This window comes from Myxocyprinus asiaticus, chromosome 19 (genome assembly GCF_019703515.2).
Source record: "Myxocyprinus asiaticus isolate MX2 ecotype Aquarium Trade chromosome 19, UBuf_Myxa_2, whole genome shotgun sequence".
Classification (NCBI taxonomy): Eukaryota; Metazoa; Chordata; class Actinopteri; order Cypriniformes; family Catostomidae; genus Myxocyprinus; species Myxocyprinus asiaticus.
Window position 1 is genome coordinate 43898778 of NC_059362.1, and position 24616 is coordinate 43923393.

Here is a 24616-nt window from a genome sequence, read left to right on the forward strand (position 1 = left end):
AAGATTTAGAGAGAGAAAGAGAGAATGGGATGGGAATTGTAAGGAATTTAACGATTCTGGTTCGGATTACTCTTAAAGCAGTTTCATTAATGCTTCTTACTTTTGATGAGGAAATATTTGGAAATATGAAATGTAATTTTTATTGCATTTACTGCCCTCAGCAGTCTGTTGCAAAATTATAAGCTCATTTCAGATTTCGATAGAGCAGATATAACAGAATATATCAGAAACATATTTAATACAATTCTTGCAAAAGGTGTGTTTATACAGACTTTTTAGAGGCATCAATTAAATCCAATAAATGGTCCTTACTACATAATAAAATTTACAGACAAAACTTAAAATGTGGGCCTATCTTTAACTACAATACACAATGAAATGAATACAATTCCAGTATTATTTTTTTTAACGCTTCTTCAGTCTTCGTTACAGGCCAACACTCTTATTACCGGTAAAAAAAAAGAAAACCGTTATCATGTATTTTATTTTAATTTTTTAAAGAAAAGTAATAAAACTAACTTCACTATATTAATAACACTTAACATATGCATTCTTTTGGAATTGTATGGTATTTCAACCTAATTTATCTCTAAATTACACCATTTATTTTCATATAAAAAAAAAAAAACACATTTTATATTACTTCCAACTAATTAAAAACAAACTTAATTAAACTGAAAAAATAAGAAAATCTCCAAATGTGTCATGCATTTGGAGCATCTGCTGCCATCTGCTGGGAAAAAAATCTATACATTTAGATGGAATTGCAATTATAACAAGTAGATGGCAGCAGTGATCCACATGCTGCCTGGTCACTGTAAACCAATATTGTAACAAAGTTACTTTCTAATCTAGATATTAAGTTTTGAATTTGGATATATATTTAGATATTATCAAAGACTATTGTCAAAGTTTAGCATTTGTTTTACATTTGCAGTCAAACTTGACCATGGTGTTACAAAGAGAAGACTTTTACAAAGCATTTTGTTACAACCCATTTATTTTGCAAACATAAAATTAAATTCAAATTCAGTCAGCGAAGTAATAAAAATGGCAAGATAATGAACAACAATAAACAAACTATTTATAAAAAACAGTAATAAGCAGTGAAGAAAAAGAAGAATAAAGTCTTGAAAATCACACAGACTCAGAATCTACTTATTTCTTTTTTTTTTTTTTTTTTTGTAAGTGTGTTGCGATGGCAAGTGTAGAAAAAGTCACCAAGCTTTGTCCCATTCAGATGAAGGAAAACATTTTAATTACAAAAACAAAAGTTGAATCGGTCAAAAATGACCAAACAGTAATGCATTGTGCTGCTGAAATAGAACTGTGAGGAAGGCCAAAGGAAGCCACATGTATAACTTCACATGAAATTTTGTTTTCATAATAGATTGTGTTTTGTCTGGATGGTGTGGCTCCCAAACCTAATTTCTGTATGTGTATGTGTATATGTGTGTGTGTGTGTGTGTGTGTGTGAGAGAGAAGGAGAGAGAGAGAGAAAGCGCTCGAGAGCAAGTGATGGTGTGTGTGTTACAAGTCTAATTCTTTTCGGGAATGCAAAATGTGTAACACTGTTTGATAAAATCACCTGGATTCATAGAATCAATTCAGTTTTTTTTTTTTTTTGTGTTCAAATGGCAAATACAGGAAAAGTCACCAAGCCTTGTACCGTTTCGATGAAGGAAACCATTATATATATATATGGGGTGTTGGAGTGTTATAAGTGTCCGTTACAAGCGTTAATTTTGCGCCCCATGTATCTGTCGAGTACGCGCCCCTATACATGGCACTATATATACCTTGCATATATGGTTTTTGTGCCTCTGGTTCTCGGTTCCCAACCCTAGAGAGAGAGTGTTTTAGTAGTGGAAAAAGTCGTGCAATAGGATTCAGGATGTTCCTGTGATACTGAACAGCAGAGGCAGGCAAACGTTCAGACGAGTTAGTAAGTCTAGTTGAGATTTAACTAAAGCAGACAAGGAACGGTTACTAACAGGACATTTGGGAGGACAACACTTTCCTAACACTATGAAAAAGCATGATTTAAAGGTCAAACACTCTTGTAAACATTGCAAGGTAATAACATCTTTGACCTTCAGCAAAGAGAGCGACTGTGGAGAAAGTACAGCGTTTTGAAACATGTTTGTTCCTGGTCTTATCTGGATGACTTTTCAGCAAATAGCTATTTATTAATTGTTTTAGGCTACTGTTGTAGGTAATGCAGCCTTTCTAAAATCTTACTAATATCGCAGTAATTTAATGGCAGTTAACATTAATTGATTTGAAAAAGAAGTGTTGGGTTAAGTGTTTCTTATGTTGGGATACGTTGAGATCCAGTCTTGTATGGAACGCCCACTTTTCATGATCCAATCAATTGCCGACTTATTTACAAAATAATACTCCACCTATGGATTCCAAATACACTGACTATATTTACATTAACCTGCATCAAAAACTCTTTGGATATACTGGATGTTGACATACAAAATAAAAATTTTTAGAATTTTAAATGCTGTTTTGCAGCTTATTTCGTTATATTTAGAGGTCGACCGATAGTGGATTTTGACGATACCGATAACTAATGTGGTACAAAAGGCAGATAACCGATTAATCGGCAGATAGTTTTTGAGTAGGATTTCAAATGCTGTTTCACAGCTTACTTCGTTATAATAAGAGGTGGACCGATAGTGGATTTTGCCAATACGATAACTAAGGTGGTAAAAAAGGCCGATAACCGATTCATCTGCCGATAGTTTTTAAGTAGGATTTCAAATGGTTTTTTGCAGCTTACACCAATCAGCCACAACATTAAAACCACCTGCCTAATATTGTGTAGGTCCCCCTCGTGCCGCCAAAAGAGCGCCAACTCGCTATTCTTCTCACCACAATTGTACAGAGCGGTTATCTGAGTTACCGTAGACTTTGTCAGTTTGAACCAGTCTGGCCATTCTCTGTTGACCTCTCTCATAAACAGAACTGCCCCTCAATGGATGTTTTCACCATTCTGAGTAAATTCTAGAGACTGTTGTTTGTGAAAATCCCAGAAGATCAGCAGTTACAGAAATACTCAAACCAACCCATCTGGCACCAACAAACATCCATGTGATTATCTAATCAGCCAATCGTGTGGCAGCAGTGCAGGACATAAAATCATGCAGATACGGGTCAGAAGCTTCAGTTAATGTTCACATCAACCATCAGAATGGGGAAAACATGTGATCTCAGTGATTTGGAGCGTGGCATGATTGTTGGTGCCAGACGGGCTGGTTTGAGTATTTCTGTAACTGCTGATCTCCTGGGATTTTCACAAACAACAGTCTCTAGAATTTACTCAGAATGGTGAAAACATCCATTGAGGGGCAGTTCTGTTTATGAGAGAGGTCAACAGAGAATGGCCAGACTGGTTCAAACTGACAAAGTCTACGGTAACTCAGATAACCGCTCTGTACAATTGTGGTGAGAAGAATATAATCTCAGAATGCTATTCTGAGAGGCGGGTTGGCGCTGGTTTGGCGGCACGAGGGGGACCTACACAATATTATGCAGGTGGTTTTAATGTTGTGGCTGATCTCTTGGGCCTGGGTAGCTCAGTGGTAAAATACGCTGGCTACCACCACTGGAGTTCGCTAGTTCGAATTCCAGGGCGTGCTGAGTGACTCCAGCCAGGTCTCGTAAGCAACCAAATTGGCCCGGTTGCTAGGGAGAGTAGAGTCACATGAGGTAACCTCCTCGTGGTCGCTATAACGTGGTTTGTTCTCGGTGGGGCGCATGGTGAATTGAGCGTGGTTGCCGCGGTGGATGGCGTGAAGCCTCCACAAGCGCTATGTCTCCGTGGCAACGCGCTCAACAAGCCACGTGATAAGATGCGCGGGTTGACTGTCTCAGACGTGGAGGCAACTGGGATTCGTCCTCCACCACCCGGACTGAGGCGAATCACTATGCGACCACGAGGACTTAGAGCGCATTGGGAATTGGGCATGCCAAATTGGGAGAAAAAGGGGAAAAAAATCCCCCCCCAAAAAAAAAAAAAAAAAATGTTGTGGCTGATCGGTGTATAGTGGATTTTGCCGATACCGATAACTAAGGTGGTAAAAAAAGGCAGATAACCGTTTAAACGGCCGATATATTTTAAATCCGATTTACAGCATGTTAAAAAAAATTAACATAAAAATATTACAAATATGGGTGAATATTGTCAATGATGACAGATTTAAATATAGCAAATCCCCCCGAGGTGTCAGTGATTGTTTTAATTTCCCCTACTAAGTCCGCTGTTATACTGTTGAACCAAGCCATTCTAACTGTAGAATCCTCCAGTGCCAGCCACAGAGGAACAGGAAGGAATATAAAAATGTTTTTAAAATATCAGCATAGATTTTTGCCAATAACCGATAGTAAAAAAATAAAAACTATCGGCACCGATAAATCTGTAAAACAGATATATCTGTCTATCTCTAGTTGTAATACTAAGAAGTTTCAAAAATACTTCAGAATTACTTCAGTATCTCAATATAAAAGTTATAAAAGACACTAATGTCAGTCATACAAAGAATACAAAGACCGCTCAGTGAACTCACAGTACTGGATTTTATGTTGGTGTAGATCCATTACTGACAGTGGAAAAAGTACCTCTCATACTCCAGGCCTTTGTGACAGAAGTATACTCTCTGCTGCACTCTTAAAATGGTCCAGTCACTATGAAAAAGCAAGGTTCCATTTCTTCAGGTAGCTTAAAGTATCAGCAGATAGTTTATTTAGCTTTTAAGGTCAGAGGTCACTGAGACTGAGATCAGGAGGGCTGTCTAAAACTCCGTCCACGTCTTCAGCATTGTTGTCAAGGTTACCATCAAGCTCACTTCCAGCATTGCTGAGATCACTTCCTGACAGTCCTAAACTTTGGTGAACACGTCGGCGGCGACTCCTTGTGTGTCTCTCTAAAATAAACAAGAGTAATGTGTAATTGTTAGAATAAACCACAGAAATGACATACACCACCACTTGCTATATTATAAGTCTTCTGAAGCCAAACGATAGCTTTGTATGAGGAACAGCCCGTAATTCACGTCGTTATTCACTGAAAATCCTAATAAGACTTTGAATATATAGCGCTTTTTTGTAGCTTGACAGCCTTTTAGTGCATGTTGAATACTTGAATCTGTTTTAAACCCTAGTGAGCTGCCTCACTGTCTACTGCCTACATAGGGAACTACCTTCTCAGGCAGCATCCTAACCGAGATGGAACCTCATATGTCAATGATTTGGAACACTCTACATAGGCAGCAACTCCATGTGGGAGTCTATGATGCTTTAAATTCACTAGGTTTGGGAACAACATACATGTTTCTGTGTGTGATGTGTTTATGAATGTGTTTTTCACCTGGTTCTCCTAGCCAGGATGTATCCAGCTCATCTGAGCTGATCTCCCCCAGACTCGGGGTGGGACTGAAATCATCCTCCGACCCTGACGACACGCGTCCCCGAGGGCTTGTCTCCACGGTTACCACTGGAATCACACAGGTGTAACAGAAAAATAAAAGGAAAACAGGAAAAAATAGTACACTGATTACCTACAAATCATTAAGGACAAGCAGTTAAGATCAAATACTTTTAAAGGGTTCATATCACAAGGAATTACATTTTCATATGAGATAAAAGACTTCCTTGTACCATGAAAACACTTTCAGAAGTCAACATTTCCATTTACAGAAACACCATTTAGTAAATCTTAGTGCCAAAATGAATCATTTTGAAATACTTGGATTACTAACACCAGAAACACAAAAACAGTAAAATAAAACTGGCCACATTTACACAACAGCAACTCCTATTCTGTGTTCAGCAACTTGTCCGGCCCAGACGCCATGCAGAAATAAGGTGGAAGTAGGAATATATATACACTTCCGGTCAAAAGTTTGGGGTCACTTGCCTGAAATGTTTCTCATGATCTTAAAAGTCTCTTGATCTGAAGGCGTATGCTTAAATGTTTGAAATGAGTTTTGTAGACAAAAATATAATTGTGCCAACATATTAATTTATTTCATTATAATCTAAAATTTAATTATCAAAATTGATGACTTGGACCAAATAATAAAGAAAAGCAGCCAATAAGTGCCCAACATAGATGGGAACTCCTTCAATACTGTTTAAAAAGCATCCCAGGGTGATACCTCAAGAAGTTGGTTGAGAAAATGTCAAGAGTACATGTCTGCAAATTCTAGGCAAAGGGTGACTACTCTGAAGATGCTAAAATATAACACAGTTTTTGTTTAGTCACAACATAATTCCCATAGTTCCATTTATGTTATTCCATAGTTTTGATGACTTTACTATTATTCTATGTGAAAAAAAATTATAATAAAGAATGAGTAAGTGTTTTAAAACTTTTGACCGGTAGTGTGTGTGTGTATATATATATATATATATATATACGCACACACACACACACACACACACACACACACACACAGTTGTGCTCAAAAGTTTGCATACCCTGGCAGAAATTGTGAAATTTTGGCATTGATTTTGAAAATATGACTGATCATGCAAAAATGTCTTTTATTTAAAGATAGTGATCATATGAAGCCATTTATTATCACATAGTTGTTTGGCTCCTTTTTAAATCATAATGATAACAGAAATAACCCAAATGGCCCTGATCAAAAGTTTACATACCCTTGAATGTTTGGCCTTGTTACAGACACACAAGGTGACACACACAGGTTTAAATGGCAATTAAAGTTTAATTTCCCACACCATGATCAGTCATATTTTCAAAATCAATGCTAAAATTTCACAATTTCTGCTAGGGTATGCAAACTTTTGAGAACAACTATATATATATATATATATGTGTGTGTGTGTGCATTTGCTTTTTTAAGTATGCTATGCATTTACCCTGAATGATTAACTATAATAATTTGATTACTATGTTTATTTGACTTATTTCACTTACATATAAACTAACCAGTTTACTATATGTTACCATTTATGCCTTATAAGTTTTATGTATTTTCCTTGTTTGAAATACTTATAATGTAGTACCTTTGAATAACCAGTAGATGGTATCATTGTATTAGTTTTGAGAGCATTACTGACAGTGTACCCATATGGCCTTGAAGTATTAAAAGCCTCTGTGTGTATGCTAAGGGTCTGGCTTCAACATGCAGCTGTGTGTGTGTGTGTGTGTGTGTGTGTGTGTGTGTGTGTGTGTGTGTGTGTGTGTGTATGCAGTCTTAGAGATAAAAAGAGAAAAAGTTCTGAAACTGTTTTAAACTGTTTTATTATGTACTTGTGTTTATAATAGAATAATATACATGTTATAGAATAGAGAAGTTTATCCTTAAATGTGACATATGATATAAACATGTAGTAGCTAAGACATACATGTCCAATAGTGAATGGGGTATGTATGAATGTTTTACAGACTAGACAGCAGAGACTTCAAAGAAAGAGATCCAAAAGGAGAACAAATTGTCTGGCTAAGAGACTGCGACAGAGGGTTTTAAAGGCGCTTTCGAAGCTGAAAGTGACGTCATCCAGGGAATCCGCAGATTTGGAAAATATGAAGACACTGACAGAACATCGGATTCGACATCGGTTTAAGTCGTCTCTCCAACACTACTCTTGCTCAGCTGATTTTGTAATTTATTTTACAATACCTTTTAATTTGACTTTTGATGATAAAGTATTGTAACAAATAAAACTGAGGTTTTGAGGTTGCAAATTGCCTCCCGATGCTTTAATTTTACGTTTTTGAGTCTTTGAGTTGTAGGACATACCACGAAGGGGGTCTTCTGTCCAGACTGTAAGTAACAAATGCCTAGTTGCTTATAATTAAGGACAGTTTGACAATCTTTATCCACCCTGATTAAAATAACAGGTTCCTGGTGGTGTGCAGCACCTGCAACTCTGCAAATCCCTCTGAAGAATCCCAACGTTAGAAACTAGCGGCTAAAGTTTGTATTTTTAACAAGATCCCTGATCATTTCAGTTTGATCTTCACAGTTTTTACAGCAAATTTCAGTATAGCGGGCAGTTAACCCTTTAAGCTTGGCCAGCGGGCCCGCGAGAATTGTTTTTTTTTTAATAACTACAGTCTTGACCAACACAAAATAAATATCGTTTAAATGCTTAGAAGCTCTTCTTTCCAATGCATGCAGGCATTATGACTAAAATTGAACAAGTGCTTTGAAATTCTCCGAAAAATCAGAAGTGCTCCATTTTTACATTTATAAAAAAATGTGCACTGTACATATTATTGCAATCAGTAAAAACATAAAACTGATCAAATAGCCATGTGTAATATGTTTCTGGAAAGCTCTCAAAGAGTAGAATACAACCAGCCTATTTTACTCTCAGACAAAAATATAGCGAGTAATAGCTATGTACTGTATATGTCTTTGACAATTATGTTGCTGATGCTTATTTGCCACGTTTTTGCTTATAACTTCACAAAACATAAATTATCACATACCATTACTCAGAGGTGATTATCTTTCAAATGAGCCCACACACAAGGTAATCGGATGCATAGATCATTAGATAATCCACATGAAGCACAATGTTACATATGATCACCAGGAGATGGCGCCACATAAATGACACAGACTCGATGCAGACTCCTTGAGCCAAAAGGCACTCATTCAGTGAAATCTCATGACTAAAATCATGTCTGTTGTGTTTGCATGTGTAATTAGTTCTTATGTACAATTATTATCTTTTAATTTTTTGGAGAGGATTTTTGGACACTATGATAAATGATTTTTATAATGCTATAACTTTTGATTGTTTTACCGTATCAACACAATTTTTCTCAGATACAGTTGACATGATTGGGAACAAAACAAAAGCAGTTTTTCGGAGCCACCTTATTTACACCCATAGATATACAGTATAATGTCAAATCAGAAAAATATGAAGAAAAAAAAAGTTAGCGAAAAAAGTTTCAGTGCATCAAAATAAAGCTGATGGAAATGCAAATTATCACTAAAATTTCATAAGCGTCGACATAATATTTTTCCGTTTAACTCTAGCGCATAAACTCTGTCGATACTTCAAATGTCACGAAAAACTGGATTGGAAACACTTTGTCGAGAAAATTGGCATTAAAGCAAAAGTGTAGCATCACATGAGAGAATTTACCCCAATCGTTAGCCTGTGTTAATCATGACGACAGTATACATCCTTGAAAGCCAATTTATTACGTGATTATGGATTGAACTTAACAGCATATAGATCCGATGCTGCAAACAAATACGACATAAAATTTGACATAAAATAAAAATTACTCAAATTTATTTTATGTTTTTAAGGTACAGAATATAATTTGTGTTATTCTTCTATTGCGCAAGAGCAACAAAAATTTGTTACAAGTGCAGGGTTGGTGGCCAGGGGCAGACTGGGACTTAAAAGTGGCCCTGGACTTTCTGGCCCAGAGCAGCCTAACAAACCCAGCCCACAACACTGGCTCATTGATCTAATTTTCTGGCTCAATTTCAGATTTTTGTGTTGGAAAAAAAAAAAAAAAAAAAGACGAAGACATTCTATTAACTGCTAGTAATGACAATGGGCCCCACAGTGCAAAAATTGTCGTAACTTTAAAACATATAAAACCACTGTAAATGTGATGAGTGGATTTTTTTTTAGAGAAAGCACTAAAAATAAGCACCTTATAGTTCAGACAAATAACATGTCTGAAAACCTTTTTCCCAACATACAGATGTTAGGATAAAATGTGCATGAAAGTACAAGGGAAAGTGTGTATTTTTGGTGCTGTGACAAGTCAGCATTTCTTCAAAGTTTTTAAAGATCTTAAATCACCTTTCAGCTTTTTTCTAGAAGTGCAAATAAACTACTATCTTAGTTAATGTGAGGTTGTGGAAATAACAAGTATAATAATAATATATTATATATGTATATATAGCTATACAAGATCATACAATGTTGTTTAAAATAGTTAGATGAAGAAAGTGTCACACAACAAGACACTGATGACAATGCTTAACATTTCATGTCAATTAACCACATAACTATGTGTAAATGCTTATTTAAAAAAAAATCAATGAAAACAAAGTTGGCCAGAATACAAATATAAATATATGTAAAAAATAATAATAAACATACCTCTTAAAGTGTAGATCTTTGCAGATATTTTGCAGATTAATTGCTCATATTTTCACTCTATGTGAGTTTGTTGCATCTTTATATCTTCAGTGTTTTAATTCCCCAGATTATTCTTGAGAAAAAGTGAAAAGCCCAATGCTTTGACAAGCGCTGTTTCTGCTATCCTTTAAACAAAGTAAGCCTCAAAGACTCAAACAGCCACAAAGTAATATTTTTCATGACTTATTTTCTGCATTTTTATCAGGCATAAGCATTATTCAGCAAGCCGCACTTCAGCTCCCATTAATGCATTGCAGTATGAATAAATTATGCAAATGACTATGTACTGCTCATAGTTTTACAGTTTGACAATTTTATTTACGCTGCTGTTATTGTATTTGTTGTAAATTGCAGTTATTTGTCATTTTGTGATTATTCAGAGCTCATCTTAAACGTAATGTTTTTTTTTGGTTGTCACCATTATTGTGATTTCTATGTCAAATAATGAGGTCCATGCGAGTTATGGCAAACACGCATGCATACGGAAACCGTGCCACTCTGCAAGCGATTTCAAAATAAAAGTCAGAACATAATTTCATAATAAAAGCCATTGTATTGTTATGACCATTGACCTTACTAAGTTTAATGAATTCTCGCTCTGTTACGGGTTCTGTGCAGCCATGATGGAGCCCAGGGCGGCCGCCTATATCCCCTGTAGGACGGGCCGCTACTTGATCAGCAGTGGGCTGGCCCAAATTACCCATCGGCCCACCGGGAAAACGCCCAGTGCTCCTGATGGCCAGTCTGCCCCTTGGTGGCTCATTCATACAATTTCTTCCTTGTGCTTCATGTGGCGGAAAGTAGCACTCTGAGGCAAAGTGTCCGAGCGTGAAGGCGGATCCCTTAGTGCTATAGATGTTAACGCTTTAATAAAGAAATGTATGAACAAAACTTTTAAACCAGCCAAAGGTAAATCAGATATTTGGCAATGTGTTAATGAAACATACTTATCTCTCTCTCTCTCTTTCCCCATTTTTTTATGAGTGGGAATTGCAAAAAATAGCCTACGACACCGGAGCAGTACAGAATCTTATGGGAGCAGGGCTGAAAAAAATTGCGTAGACCTCTTCCTGCGGGCTTTTGCGGGCACGAGCGGGACAAAATGTCATGGGAGCGGGACTGAAAAATCTATCCCGAGCAGACCTCTAACATGGAGGACACCAGGTTCATTCTTGCATATTTTTGGGGAACTCTTATTTTGACATTGTAATACATGTAAGCCAGCTTGCCTTGCAGACAATAATGGAATTTTGGTCAAATACATGCTATTTCCAGTGCAACATCCAAGTAGAGAACTTGTATGCTGGAAATGGTCATGAAAAACTAACTTATTTCCTAAAATTGTAAGTTTTAGGACATAAAACTCACCTGGTTTCTTTGGCACATGTGCAGGTGTGGGCAGGACGTCTCTCAGGATCAGACCTCTTACCTCATCCTTCAGCTCAGACACAGTGACTCTGAAGCACATCAAAACAGATACAACGAAAGAAAAGTAACCCCTGATAACTTTCCTCCAGCTGTTGTTTTGGGTGTTGCTTTCATACTAACCTGACATCTCGAACTTCCTGTTGAGTGTGCTGGTACTGTGAAACCATCCGGGCAAGTTCAAAACTGTGTGTGCGGTATGAATCTGTAAGACTCTGCAGCGTCTGCAATACAAATACGACCATTCCAGAGATTTTATAAAAGATTAACGTAACTTAATTTACAAAACAACAACCAGAAAGAACCAAATTTCTCACACTTTCCTTTTTTTAAGCACTATTTACTGTTCAAAACAACGAAGTCATAACAGAGCACAACAGTCTGGTTCTGGAAGTAAAAATCCCATTCATGTTTCCACAGGGCAATTGACTTTTAACAATAACTTTTAAACCTACCTACTTTTCAGACCTACCATGAGCTCCGAGGTTGTTAATAGATTTGCTTCTGTTGAAGCATCAGTCAGTTTTATTTAAAAAAATCTTACTTCATTAAAAAAAAAAAAAAAATTTAATAGTGCAATTCATAGTGAAGAACTACACTACCCATGATCCTGAGGGGGGAAATCCACCAATCAGAGAATCGCAGGTAACAAACTGCAGCAAAAGAGCTCTGCAGCGACTGTACACTCCCATGATGCACAGTAAATTATGTAAATGAGTCAGTCTCCCTACACTCTCATTTACAGGCATATGTCTGAATATTCTGCAATAAATTAAAATACATTGTTTCCATACTAAAAATCAACAACTTAAAATCAATACTCAACATATTTACATAATTTTTAATTTGATTATATCATTCGCAATGCTTCATGGCATTATAGTTTATTCCCACATTAAAGACCTTAAGTACAGTCTTTTAGTCTGATTTTTTAAATAATTTTTTGCTTCAAATCAAAGATTGTAATTCATCTCAGAGCTGGTTGGTTTGGTTCACGGCTTAGAACTCTTATGAAGGTTTTATGAAATCCCTATGGAAAACAAATTAAATGGAAAATGGCACTGTTGCGCTCTATTAAGGAGAAACTAAATTTAATCTTTAAACATTTTCCCCCCACAGAAGCTCATTTGAAAGCTTGTGGCCTTTGAAGATCAAAACTAATTTTGCACCTTACTGATCATAAATACTCTCTACAGACAACAAGCCTAGAATGTAAACGCAAAGCACATCCTTTTACATTGAGCTATTTTCACAGACAACCGTTATTAAGACTTAAAGGGGCTAAAATACATAGGGGTCCCCTTAGGAAAATGGTTGGTACTACTCCTTTAAGAGATATACACCGATCAGCCACAACATTAAAACCACCTACCTAATATTGTGTAGGTCCCCCTCGTGCCACCAAAACAGCGCCAACCCACATCTTAGAATAGCATTCTGATATTATATTCTTCTCACCACAATTGTACAGAGTGGTTATCCGAGTTACCGTAGACTTTGTCAGTTCAAACCAGTCTGGCTATTCTCCATTGACCTCTCTCATCAACAAGGTGTTTCCGTCCACTGAACTGATGCTCACTGGATGTTTTTTGTTTTTGGCACCATTCTGAGTAAATTCTAGAGACTGTTGTGCGTGAAAATCCCAGGAGATCAGCAGTTACAGAAATACTCAAACCAGCCCGTCTGGCACCAACAATCATCCATGCGATTATCAATCGTGTGGCAGCAGTGCAGTGCATAATATCATGCAGATACGGGTCAGGAGCTTCAGTTAATGTTCACATCAACCATCAGAATGGGGAAAAATATCATCTCAGTGATTTGGACCGTGGCATGATTGTTGGTGCCAGACGCGCTGGTTTGAGTATTTCTGTAACTGCTGATCTCCTGGGATTTTCACACTCAACAGTCTCTAGAATTTACTCTGAATGGTGCCAAAAACAAAAAACATCCAGTGAGCGGCAGTTCTGTGGATGGAAACGCCTTGTTGATGAGAGAGGTCAACACAGAATGGCCAGACTGGTTTGAACTGACAAAGTCTACGGTAACTCAGATAACCACTCTGTACAATTGTGGTGAGAAGAATATAATCTCAGAATGCTATTATGAGATGCGGGTTGGTGCTGTTTTAGCAGCACGAGGGGGACCTACACAATATTAGGTAGGTGGTTTTAATGTTGTGGCTGATCGGTGTATGTGTGCAATTTACCTTAGAGTTTCGTTCATACTGTCTCCTTGTTTCTCTGGCCTCTGACTGAAGCTGGAACGTATCTTCCTCTTGTCGCACTACAGAAACACGATCCAGTTAACAAACAGCTGATGAAAAGATCAATTCTTCCAAGCAGTCAAAATATCAGTACACTAAGAAAAAAAAAATGCTTTGAATTTACATGATTTAACGTAATTATGAACATCGGCACCTGATGAATCAATTAAGTTACATCAACACATTTTTTCCTCATGTTTTAGCTCATTAATTCTTTGTTCACATAATTTCAACATAATGGAATAAAGTTATTTTTTAAATGACCCAATTAAGTAGCCTCAAAGTGATTTATATGTGTCCCTAACATGATTTTTTTTTTTTCAGTTTTACTTAATATTTTTAGTTTCACTGATTTACACTACCATTCAAAAGTTTGGGGTCACTTGCCTGAAATGTTTCTCATGATCTTAAAAGTCTTTTGATCTGAAGGCGTATGCTTAAATGTTTGAAATTAGTTTTGTAGACAAAAATATAATTGTGCACAAAATATTAATTTATTTCATTATAAAACAAAAATTTTATTTAAAAAATAATAGTTTTTGAAATTGATAACGTGGACCGAATAATTAAGGAAAGCAGCCAATAAGTGCCCAACATAGATGGGAACTCCTTCAATACTATTTTTGTGGAGTGGTGGTGGCGTAGTGGACTAAAGCACTGAACATGTAAGCAGAAGGTTGTTGGTTCAATCTCCACAGCCACCACCATTGTGTCCTTGAGCAAGGCATTTAACTCCAGGTTGCTCTGGGGGAATTGTCCCTGTAATAAGAGCAATGTAAGTCGCTTTGGATAAAAGCGTCTGCCAAATGCATAAATGTAAAAGCATCCCAGGGTGATACCTCAAGAAGTTGGTTGAGAAAATGTCAAGAGTACATGTCTGCAAATTCTAGGCAAAGGGTGACTACTTTGAAGATGCTAAAATATGATATAGTTTTGATTTATTTTGGATTTTTTTAGTCACAACATAATTCCCATATTTCTATTTCTATTATTCTATAGTTGTGATGACTTTACTATTATTCTAAAATGTGAAAAAAATAAAGTAAAATAAAGAATGAGTAAGTGACCCTAAACTTTTGAACGGTAGTGTATGTTATAAGGTTAAGCTAGTATCTAACTTTTAGCTAGCAATAGCATACATTAGCATGCTAGATGATAAGTAGTAATTGCTCCATGAGTAGAGCAGCATACAGCATGTTGTTTGTGTACCCGTCCTCAATTTAATCAAAAGCTCCACTCTGCACCACAATGGTAACCTTGCATTTCAGAATCAGTTCTATATTCCGAAATAACAACATTAAACACTATGTCTCTCCCTTTTCTCATCTTGATCAAAAATGCATAAAATAACTCTTAATTAAAAAAATGTTACTCTCCGCATCAAGTCCCATGCAATGGGAAATACAAATCAGCTGCCCAAATCCCCTTGCCCATGTCGTTGAACATACTTTATTGGTTCACATTCACCATACATAAATGTAATTTAGTAGAGATCACATTTTAGAGAATAAAAAAATTTGTGCAGAATTGTGTAGATCACATACATTTTTCAGTTTTTTAGTGTAGACCTGAAAAGACAACACTATATGGCCAAAAATATGTGGACACCCCCTTCTAATTAAAGAGTTTGGTTACTCCGTTAATACCAGTGAAGATAAATCATAATTCTACTCCAAACAATGGCATTCTAGGGCATTCGGTGCTTCCAACTGTATGGCAACAGTTTGGCGAGAGCCCTTTTCTATTTCAGCATGAAAATGCCCCTGTGCACAAAGCAAAGTACATAAAGAAATAGTTTACTGTGTCTGATGTGGAAGAAATTGACTGGCCTGCACAAAGCCCAGACCTGAACCCCACTGAACACCTTTGGGGTGAACTGGAATGCCAACTGAAAGCCAGGCCCCATCGCCCAACATCAGTGCAAGACCTCAGTGATGCACTTGTGTCTGAATGGGAACAAATCCCTGCACCCATGTCACTACATACAGTATAGTGGAAAGCCTTCCCAGAAGAGTAGAAGTTGTTATTGCACCAAAGGGGGAAATTGATGCCTATGGTTTTGAAATTGAAGGTTCATCAAGCACATATGGTGTCCACAAACATTTGGCCACATAGTGTATGTGTGCATTTGAAATGTAACAAGTATGTGACTCACTCAGTTTGTTCTTGAGAATGTCAACTTCTCTTCTGAGCTGCTCTAGTTCTTCTCTGCGGAGTTTAGAGCTGAAACTGTGGATATACAAACCATTACAAACAATGAATGTAACTCTCTTAACTCCAAGTCTTTGTGTCAGGAATGAAATACCAGCATACTGCAGATTACCCTCTCTATTATTTTGCACTTTTGATTCCATTTTGGGGGAATGTTGAGATTTATTTTTGTGGTAATCAATATTGTGCCTCAAATGCTGTCAATTAAGCTTAACTAGTATTGAACCTGGAGTATTCATTTAAATTTTGCCAACCCAAATTATGAGTTAAAAAGGATATAATGAAAAATCAAAGTTTATTTTACTTCCGATTTCATTCGTCATACTAGTATCACAAACATTGCTAGAGTAACAAACTGCACATTTTAGAGTCATCTGGGAATTCCATGCAAAATTTAAATACTGTGCACAATAATATACTTACTGCATATTGCATTTTAGTAGGAGTAGTATGTTAGTATGTCATTCTGAACATAGCAAAATACACACTGAATATTTCAAACAGGATATATTTATCTGGTATGATCACATCAACTCACAAAAGAACCGTTACTAACCTTTCTTCCTGTGTTTCTAGAGTCGTGGCTCGGTTGATCTGACCTCTCAAACTGCTCAACTCTCGAGCCATCTCTCTCTTCCACTGCTCCACCCGTCTGTCCGGTGCAGGACTCAACGTTCTCCGCTCGGCATCCCTCTCTCTCTCCTCTAGTCTGTCCTTAAGTCTCCTCTGCTCCTCTGGAAGACAACATTCCTAGAATGATTATTAACTCAGAGATTGTTCCGAGCAGCGTTTACTTATTCACTGAAAAGTAGCATAAGTAAAAAATTAAAAGCTTTTTAAAACATTAATGATCCACCAGGATTCTGCTCACCTTGTAATGTCTTGATTTGTCTTTGCTGAGTGTCACGTTCTCTCTCCAGTAAGCGAAGGCTTTGTGTTAAAGTCTCAATGGCCTGTGGCAGAACCAAGATAACCTGGCAAACTTCGGCAGATCCAGTGATTTTTTTCATCCACAAAAAGGGCTTGTGCCTTGTAAACACGACTTTGTTTTCGATAAAAAATAATCTGTGTGCCTTTACTCCCAGAGGTTGCATAAAGTCAACCAATCAGATTAAAGCTTGCAGGATCGAGAAAGTGCTTTCAAGCTCGGTGTGAAATATAAGTCATACAATAAATAAACATAATAATATATGCGTCATTCTGACCTGACTCTGTTGATGTAATTGGGTCTGGATGGCTGTCAGATCTGACCACTGAACCGCAGTACTGAGAGAGGAAGAGGGCTTCAAATCAACACTTGCCATCATCTCTCTCACTGGATACAGATCTACAGAGAAAGAGACAGAGACATACACATGATTACATTAATAGTCCAATTAAACCAAATATTCCAACCCTGATAATGTATAGGATATTTAGTGGCCTAAATTATCATCAACAAAATGAATTTACCTTCCTTTCCTCTGGGAGGTCTTCCATGTGTGGTAAGATGTTCCTGGTAACAAAGAAAACCAATAATTTGTTAACTGCCCACTGCATTACATTGAATATTAGTAACATTATGTACTACGTTTTCCCCCAAGGTTATTTTTGTCCGTTAACCAACATCTTATGGAGTTTTGTGTTCCTTGCCACAGTCACCTTCAGCTTGCTCACTGGGGGTCTAAATATAAATATCGCTTCAGAAGATATGGATTTAACCACTGGAGTCATCTGGATTACTTTTATGCTGCCTTTATATGCTTTAACCTTCAAAGTTCTCGCCACCATTCACTTGCATTGTCTGGCCCTACAGAGCTGAAATATTCTTCTAAAAACCTTAATTTGTGTTTTGCAGAAGAAAGCCATACACATCTGGGATGGCATGAGGGTGAGTAAATGATGAAAGAATTTTTATTTTGGGGTGAACTATCCCTTTAAATTGAGCCTCAAGGCACCATCTACAGTGCTGTGAAAAAGTATTCACCCCCACCCTGATTTCTTCTGTTTTTGTGTATATCTCATATTAAATTGTTTCAAAACATCTAACATAAAAACAAAGGCAATCTGAGTAAACACAAAATACTGTTTTTTAAATGATAATGTTATTTAATGAAGCAAAAAAAGTTATCCAATACCAACTGGGCCTGTGTGGAAAAAGTATTTGCCCCCTTAGTTACGAAATCCCCATATCTATGAAAATGCATTCATAATGGGGTTCAGCTGGACTACACACACCCAGGCCTGATTACTGCCAGACCTGTTCGATCAAATCAACACCTAAATAGAACTTTTTCAACAGTATGAAGTTGGCTAAAAGGTCTCACCCAGTAGCACACTGTGCAAAGGTCATAAGAAAGTCCAGAAATGATGAGAAAAAAGGTGACTGAAATACATCAGTCTGGGAAGGGTTTCAAAGCTATTTCAAAGACTCTGGGACTCCAAAGAACCACAGTGAGAGCCATTATTTTTTAAAAGTCTTGTTGCTGTTTTTGTATTGTTGTGTACTGGAAGCTCCTGTCACTAAGACAAATTCCTTGTATGTGTAAGCATACTTGGCAATAAAGCTCATTCTGATTCTGATTATCTCCAAATGGAGAAAACTTGGCACAGTAGTGAACCTTCCCAGAAGTGGCCGACCTTCCAAAATTCCTCCAAGAGCACAGCGACAAGTCATCCAGAAGTAACAAAAAAGCCAAGGACAACATCCAAGGAACTGCAGGCCTCGCTCGCATCAGTAAAGGTCACTGTTCATGACCCCACTATCAGAAAGACACTGACCAAAAATGCCACCCATGGAAGAGTGACGAGGCGAAAACCACCGCTAACCCAGAAGAACATTAAGGCTCTTCTGAATTTTGCCAAAAACACACCTTGATGATCCTCAAAGCTTTTGGGAGAATGTTCTATGGACTGATGAGTCGAAAGTGGAACTGTCTGGAAGACAGGGGTCCAGTTACATCTGGTGTAAATCAAACACAGAATACCACAAAAAGATCATCATACCTTCGGTCAAGCATGGTGGTGGTAGTGTGATGGTGTGGGGATGCTTTGCTGCTTCAGGGCGACTTGCAATAATTGAGGGAAACATGAATTCTGCTCTCTACCAGAAAATCCTAAAGGAGAACGTCCGGTCATCAGTCCGTGAGTTGAAGCTCAAGCGCAACTGGATTATGCAGCAAGACAGTGATCCAAAGCACAGGAGTCCACCTCTTGAATGGCTCAAAAGAAGCAAAATTAAAGTTTTGGAGTGTCCTAGTTAAAGTCCTGACTTGAACCCGATTGAGATGCTGTGGCAGGACCTTAAACATGCAGTTCATGCTCAAACCCTCCAGTGTGTCTGAACTAAAGCAGTTCTGCAAAGAAGAGTGGGCCAAAATTCAATCACAGTGTTGTGAAAGACTGATCTCCAGTTATCGGAAGCATTTGGTTGCAGTTGTTGCTGCTAAAGGGTTGCACACCAGTTACTAAGTTTAAGGGGGCAGTTAGTTTTTCACATGGGTGATATAGGTGTTGGATAACTTCTTTGCTTCAATAAAAAATATAAACATATTTGAAAACTGTATTTTGTGTTTACTCAGGATGCCTTTTGTTTACATGTTCTCTCAACTGAAGATCTAAAACAGTTTAGTATGAAAAATACACAAAAATAGAAGAAATCAAGAGGGGGGGGGGGGGGTGCGGGGCACTGTATGTGTCGGTATCTGCAACAAACGAAATAGACATCAACGTATCAAATGCATATGATCATTCGTATATAAAATACAGTCCTTTTAGAATCTCACCCTCATTTTTGCGACACTTCCATCAGCCTCTGAAATTATGGAGCTCAAATGATGATCCCAGTTCATACTGAGCGCTATCTCGATTTAAACACGAACTTTTAGTTGTAAACAAACCGGCCTCAGGCATGAAGACACTTAAAGACAGCAGCAGGGTCATGTAAAGTCAACCGACTCCGCACAGCTGTGTTTCAGCCTTAGAAACCAAACAACTTACACAATGCCTTTAATAGCATCTCTCGAAGCAAACACATTAAACGCATAAACAACGGGTTGATTCAGGAAAACACCTAATGAGCGTATATTCTGTAAGTCAAAATAATCATTAAAAACAGCTATGTGGCTGAAATCATATTTTATTACACGATTAATGTGCTCGTGTCAGTTTAAATCCAGTAGCCGCAAAACACACGTCACTTCCGTTCCACTATATGGATTCTGGAAAATGTAGTATATTTCCAGACATTTGACTGTCAAAGAAAGTATGTTTCTTACAGCTGCACTGTACTTTTGTGGCAGGTAAACTAACTAAAGTAATTGTTTCATCACGCACATTGTACGTCTGTGCTGTCGATATATAAAAGTATCGCCAGACAATCCGATTATAAACTCTATATCCCATCGACCCTGACGCCGTTAAGTACTGTAGGCATGCGCAGATTCTGATTGGTGGATTGTGGGTAATGTAGTACTTGAACGGGAATTAGCCAATTCGAGATGATTTCAGATCTAATTGAATTTACTTAAAGCTTATACAGACAACAATACCACTAATAAACTTGGAGATCATGGTAGGTGTGATGAAAGGTTTGTACATTATCGCTAAAAAAAAAATAACTTTCTCTTATGATGATTTCATATGGGATTGTAACTTCTGGTCTTGTCTGGATGATTGATTGTATGGTGTTTTACCAGATCTAAGAGTGTCACCCGTGTCTGCCTTTGTTTTTTTTTTTTTTTAATTTTATGTTGCATAACAGAGAAAATGTTTCAAAGTGTGATTTGTAGAACGTTTTATTTTATACAATGCAGTGAAGTAAATCAGTGCTTAAAAAGATCATTTAGTAACCATTATTTCTACTATTTATAACAAATAGGCCATTTGGGCCATCTTGACTCGGGCCCCCATCCAAGCAGTGTTCTCCCAGTGTTCACAGTACAAAGGAACAGACCCAGCAAAGCAAGGTTACCGAATGCCCCACGATAACGCTTCTGAGGGTCTACAAGAGAGAACACAACACACAGAAACACATTAAATCAGCAGAATCTCTAATGAAGCATCTTAAAACAATGCTGTCATTTTCTATGCCAAAATAGAAGGATATACAAATCATCACCAGCACTAAGCTGTCGTACTGACAATACAGACAGTTTTATTCAGTTCAGGATGTGAGACTTTCTCAAGCATGTAGTGATGCGATAGGACTCACCTCCAGTAGAGTATCCACGAGCGTACAACACCCTACTGAAAATCCAGATCATTCCCAAACCACTGGCTAGATGCTGAAAGCATATATACAACAGTTAGTTTCTCAAGTGATCTTTAACCCATGTGTGTATTTATGATAGTCTAGCTCCAGAGGATATACTCACTGGATGCTGAATTCCACCCATAGATAAAGTAAATAAGAATGGAGTCAGGACTTCAACACTGTAAGTGTACAACAGATATACTATATAAAGAATATCACTACAACAGAACTGAAAAAGAACCTGAACATTTGCTATGAAAAATGTTATTGTATAAATTGATACAATTCTTGATAACTTTAATATTCAGCAGTAATTTGAGACCATTACAGTTTTAAGGACACAGCATATTGCTTATACATACGTGTTCTGGTGTGCTCTCTGAATACAGTTGAATTTTTTGCCAGTCTCTGGATTGTCACTGTACATTTCAGGATACTAGAGTATTTAGGGAAATAAAGGAAATACTCTTTCCTTGGTTTGGGAAAACTCACATCAAAGAACATATGAACAATCTGTACGTACTTGTGTGTTCTAAACTATACATTTACAATAGCAAACTTATATTTGAATACAGAAATCATGATAAAATATATCTAAAGCCCATTATACATTCTGGATTAGAAAAGCCTAAAGCAATCTTATAAAGAGTGTTATTTGACTTCCCTTAACATCTATATGTTCATTATAGCATCCTAACACATTACATCCCTAATGTTACTATTTCTGCAGTATGTATTCTGTGCACATTTAAAAAAACAGCTGTGACCTTTAACATTGATACATGTTTATACAAAATCGAAGGAAAAATCCAAAACACCCATTTTTACTTCCAAGATGATAACTGGATGCCACTTACATGCATCATGATGAGTTTGTGTGACAAAAACATAGCATACTACGGTTTGAAATGTTTAGAAATGTTTGAAATTGTTGCATTCTGTTACCTGAACGTTGTATTTACCCCGAGCCTTTACGACAGCGTGAGACAAATGAGCCATCAGGAGAAATGATGCCGCTCCGGTTAGCACCACATACCCGTACTCTTTAGACAAAACCACCATCTTCAAGACTGAAGAGAAAACAGAACTACACTGAAAAAAATGACTAGTAAGATTTACAGAATTTTTTTGCTCACAGTTTTTGTAAGTAATTTTTATTTAAATGAAGTCAAATCTACTTAACTTAATTACATAATATTGATTTAAGTGAGTGAGTAAATTTAATTTAAACATTTCAGTTGCTACAGGAAATGTAAGCGCAGCGTAGTTCTAGCAGGAAGACTAGCAGCCGTACATCATCGCACCATTAGCTAGGTAACTCCTAGCCAATTACATGTAAGCCAATGCTTTATAAGTCTGCTCACAATCTATCACATTGCTGTTTCAGTGTGCTAACACGGCAACCTCCACCACCCCACCACCACCAGTTGAGTCCCGTCCTGCACGGGGGTAGACTTCCCACCCCTGCCTCCAATCTCCAGCAGGATATGACGGTTCCGACTACAACTTCTTCGGACCGCCAGACGGTGCTTACGCCAAAGAGAGACATTATATTTTCTGTTTTATATTCATCAAATAAATGTCATCTTGAATTTCACACAAGTCTGCAAGTCTTCCTGATAGAACTAACAAGTCTGATGTACTGTGCATGCTACTAAAATAAACTTATTCAAATTTAAACATTTTAAACAGGAACATTTTATATGAACCTTTCACACTATGTACTTTCACTATAAACACGTTTAATCATGTACCACATGACATACAGTATGGAAGCCTTACACAAGGAAGCTTATTGTATGTAGTTCGTTTATTAGAAGACATCAGCTTGCATTACTGTCAATAAAAAACAAGATACAGAGCTGCGCATGCAGACCTTGACACTTGCACAAAAACACTTTGACCATAACAACCAACAGATAATTTTTTTGGATCATGAACGGTTAACATTAAGAAAACAAACTTCAGACTTCACAAAACAAGAAGTTAACAAACATAACAAAATCAACATTAAAAAGGGTGTAAATAAAGTTACTAACAGTGAGACCATGCAAGCTCATTAATAATTATCCAAGCCTGGAGCATTGAAACGTAAAGTAACACTTACATATTTTTACCAGTGATATTTACTCAAATTAGCAAATTAGTATGACAAGGTAATGCATTGTAGGGATAACAATCATAAATTATATTTAGCTTACTTGTAAGCTAGAGCATTAATTTTTTACATGTTTGAATTGAGTACAAATGTAGAATTTACTTAATATTTTCTGCTATATTTACTTTATACTAAAAAAAATATATATATATAAAGAGAGAGAGAGAGAGGGAGCAAGAGCTGATGTGACATAAAAAAATATTACGTGCTCATAAATCTGTCTTTGATTAGTGAAATTACTCAAAGTGGACTATAGTTCCATAAAATTAGAGTGCTACTCAACTAACTCCAGGTCACATGTAGTAGTTCCAGGTAAAGTTAAAGTTATTCTAGTGTTTGTCAAGACAAGACAAAAGGCCTCAAAATTGTCAGATTCAAGTGTCAACATATGTGTAAAATAAGCAGACATGTAGGAACAGGTTTATTTGCTGTGTAGTAAAAATGAAAGACGTTGAAGCAGGTCAACATTTCTGCTGCAAGTTAATTTACTTTATACACAGTTCTATTCAAAACACAAACACTGCAATGTAACATTGTTAATAAAGACACTATTTAAAGACATCTGTTGTGATCTTATATTGTTAGCGTACCTGTTCAGTGCTTCTGTGCTATTATCTCGATACTGCAGTATAAGGGTGGAGTACTGAAAAATCACTTGTACAACTGTGTCAAAGGTCAAAATCCAACCTCAAACACTCCTACAAACGATAGGGATGGGCGATACCACTTATTTTCTTTTCAATCTGATACCAATAATTTCAAGTCCAACATCGTTGATACCGATACCAATACGATACTTCTATTAAATATATGTTTTTGCGATTACTTGGGATAAAATGGGTCATTTAAATAATATTTTTAGTCATAATTCAAGTCTTTTTTTTTTTTTTTTTTTTAGCCTAAACAGAAAATTTTACTGTAGTAAAACAATGGGTTCAGCCCAAAAAAAACACACAAAAAAACATGGTTACTGCAATATTACTTTAGTAAAACCATGGTTAACTATTTTTTTTAATTACTTATTAACATTATTGTTTTATTAAATTAATGTTTATTTTTTTTATTATTATTTGTGTACTATTATGTGCTTTTCTGTGTATAGTGAAATTGTTTTCCTACTTAGAAATATACATTTAACTTATTTGATATCACGAGAAAAAGG

At 36.8% G+C, this 24616-nt stretch overlaps 2 protein-coding genes across 3 annotated transcripts; both read right to left on the reverse strand.

Annotated features, from left to right (window-relative positions):
- Positions 1–35: 35 nt before the first annotated feature.
- Positions 36–20214, reverse strand: LOC127409692 (ERC protein 2). Of its 2 annotated transcripts, XR_007892024.1 has the most exons (12): positions 19828–20214; positions 17516–17558; positions 17269–17390; positions 16935–17016; positions 16620–16797; positions 16008–16081; positions 13796–13872; positions 11710–11810; positions 11530–11618; positions 5378–5503; positions 4578–4934; positions 36–1843 (listed from the first exon to the last, which is right to left on the reverse strand). XR_007892024.1 is itself a non-coding variant. In XM_051644438.1 (11 exons), exons 1-11 carry the CDS (start codon positions 19891–19893, stop codon positions 4768–4770), a joined length of 1125 nt encoding a protein of 374 aa, XP_051500398.1. In that variant the 5' UTR covers positions 19894–20214; the 3' UTR covers positions 3457–4767. The 2 variants fall into 2 exon arrangements, 1 of the variants encoding a protein (XP_051500398.1); XM_051644438.1 differs by lacking the exon at positions 36–1843 and having other exon boundaries at positions 3457–4934.
- Positions 20215–20820: 606 nt separating this feature from the next.
- mgst3a (microsomal glutathione S-transferase 3a) lies at positions 20821–24146 on the reverse strand. The gene is made up of 6 exons (XM_051644516.1): positions 24045–24146; positions 22242–22366; positions 21659–21732; positions 21418–21475; positions 21255–21327; positions 20821–21044 (listed from the first exon to the last, which is right to left on the reverse strand). The coding sequence occupies exons 2-6, from the start codon at positions 22356–22358 to the stop codon at positions 20905–20907; spliced, it is 462 nt and encodes a 153-aa protein (XP_051500476.1). The 5' UTR covers positions 22359–22366; positions 24045–24146; the 3' UTR covers positions 20821–20904.
- Between the last annotated feature and the right edge of the window lie 470 nt (positions 24147–24616).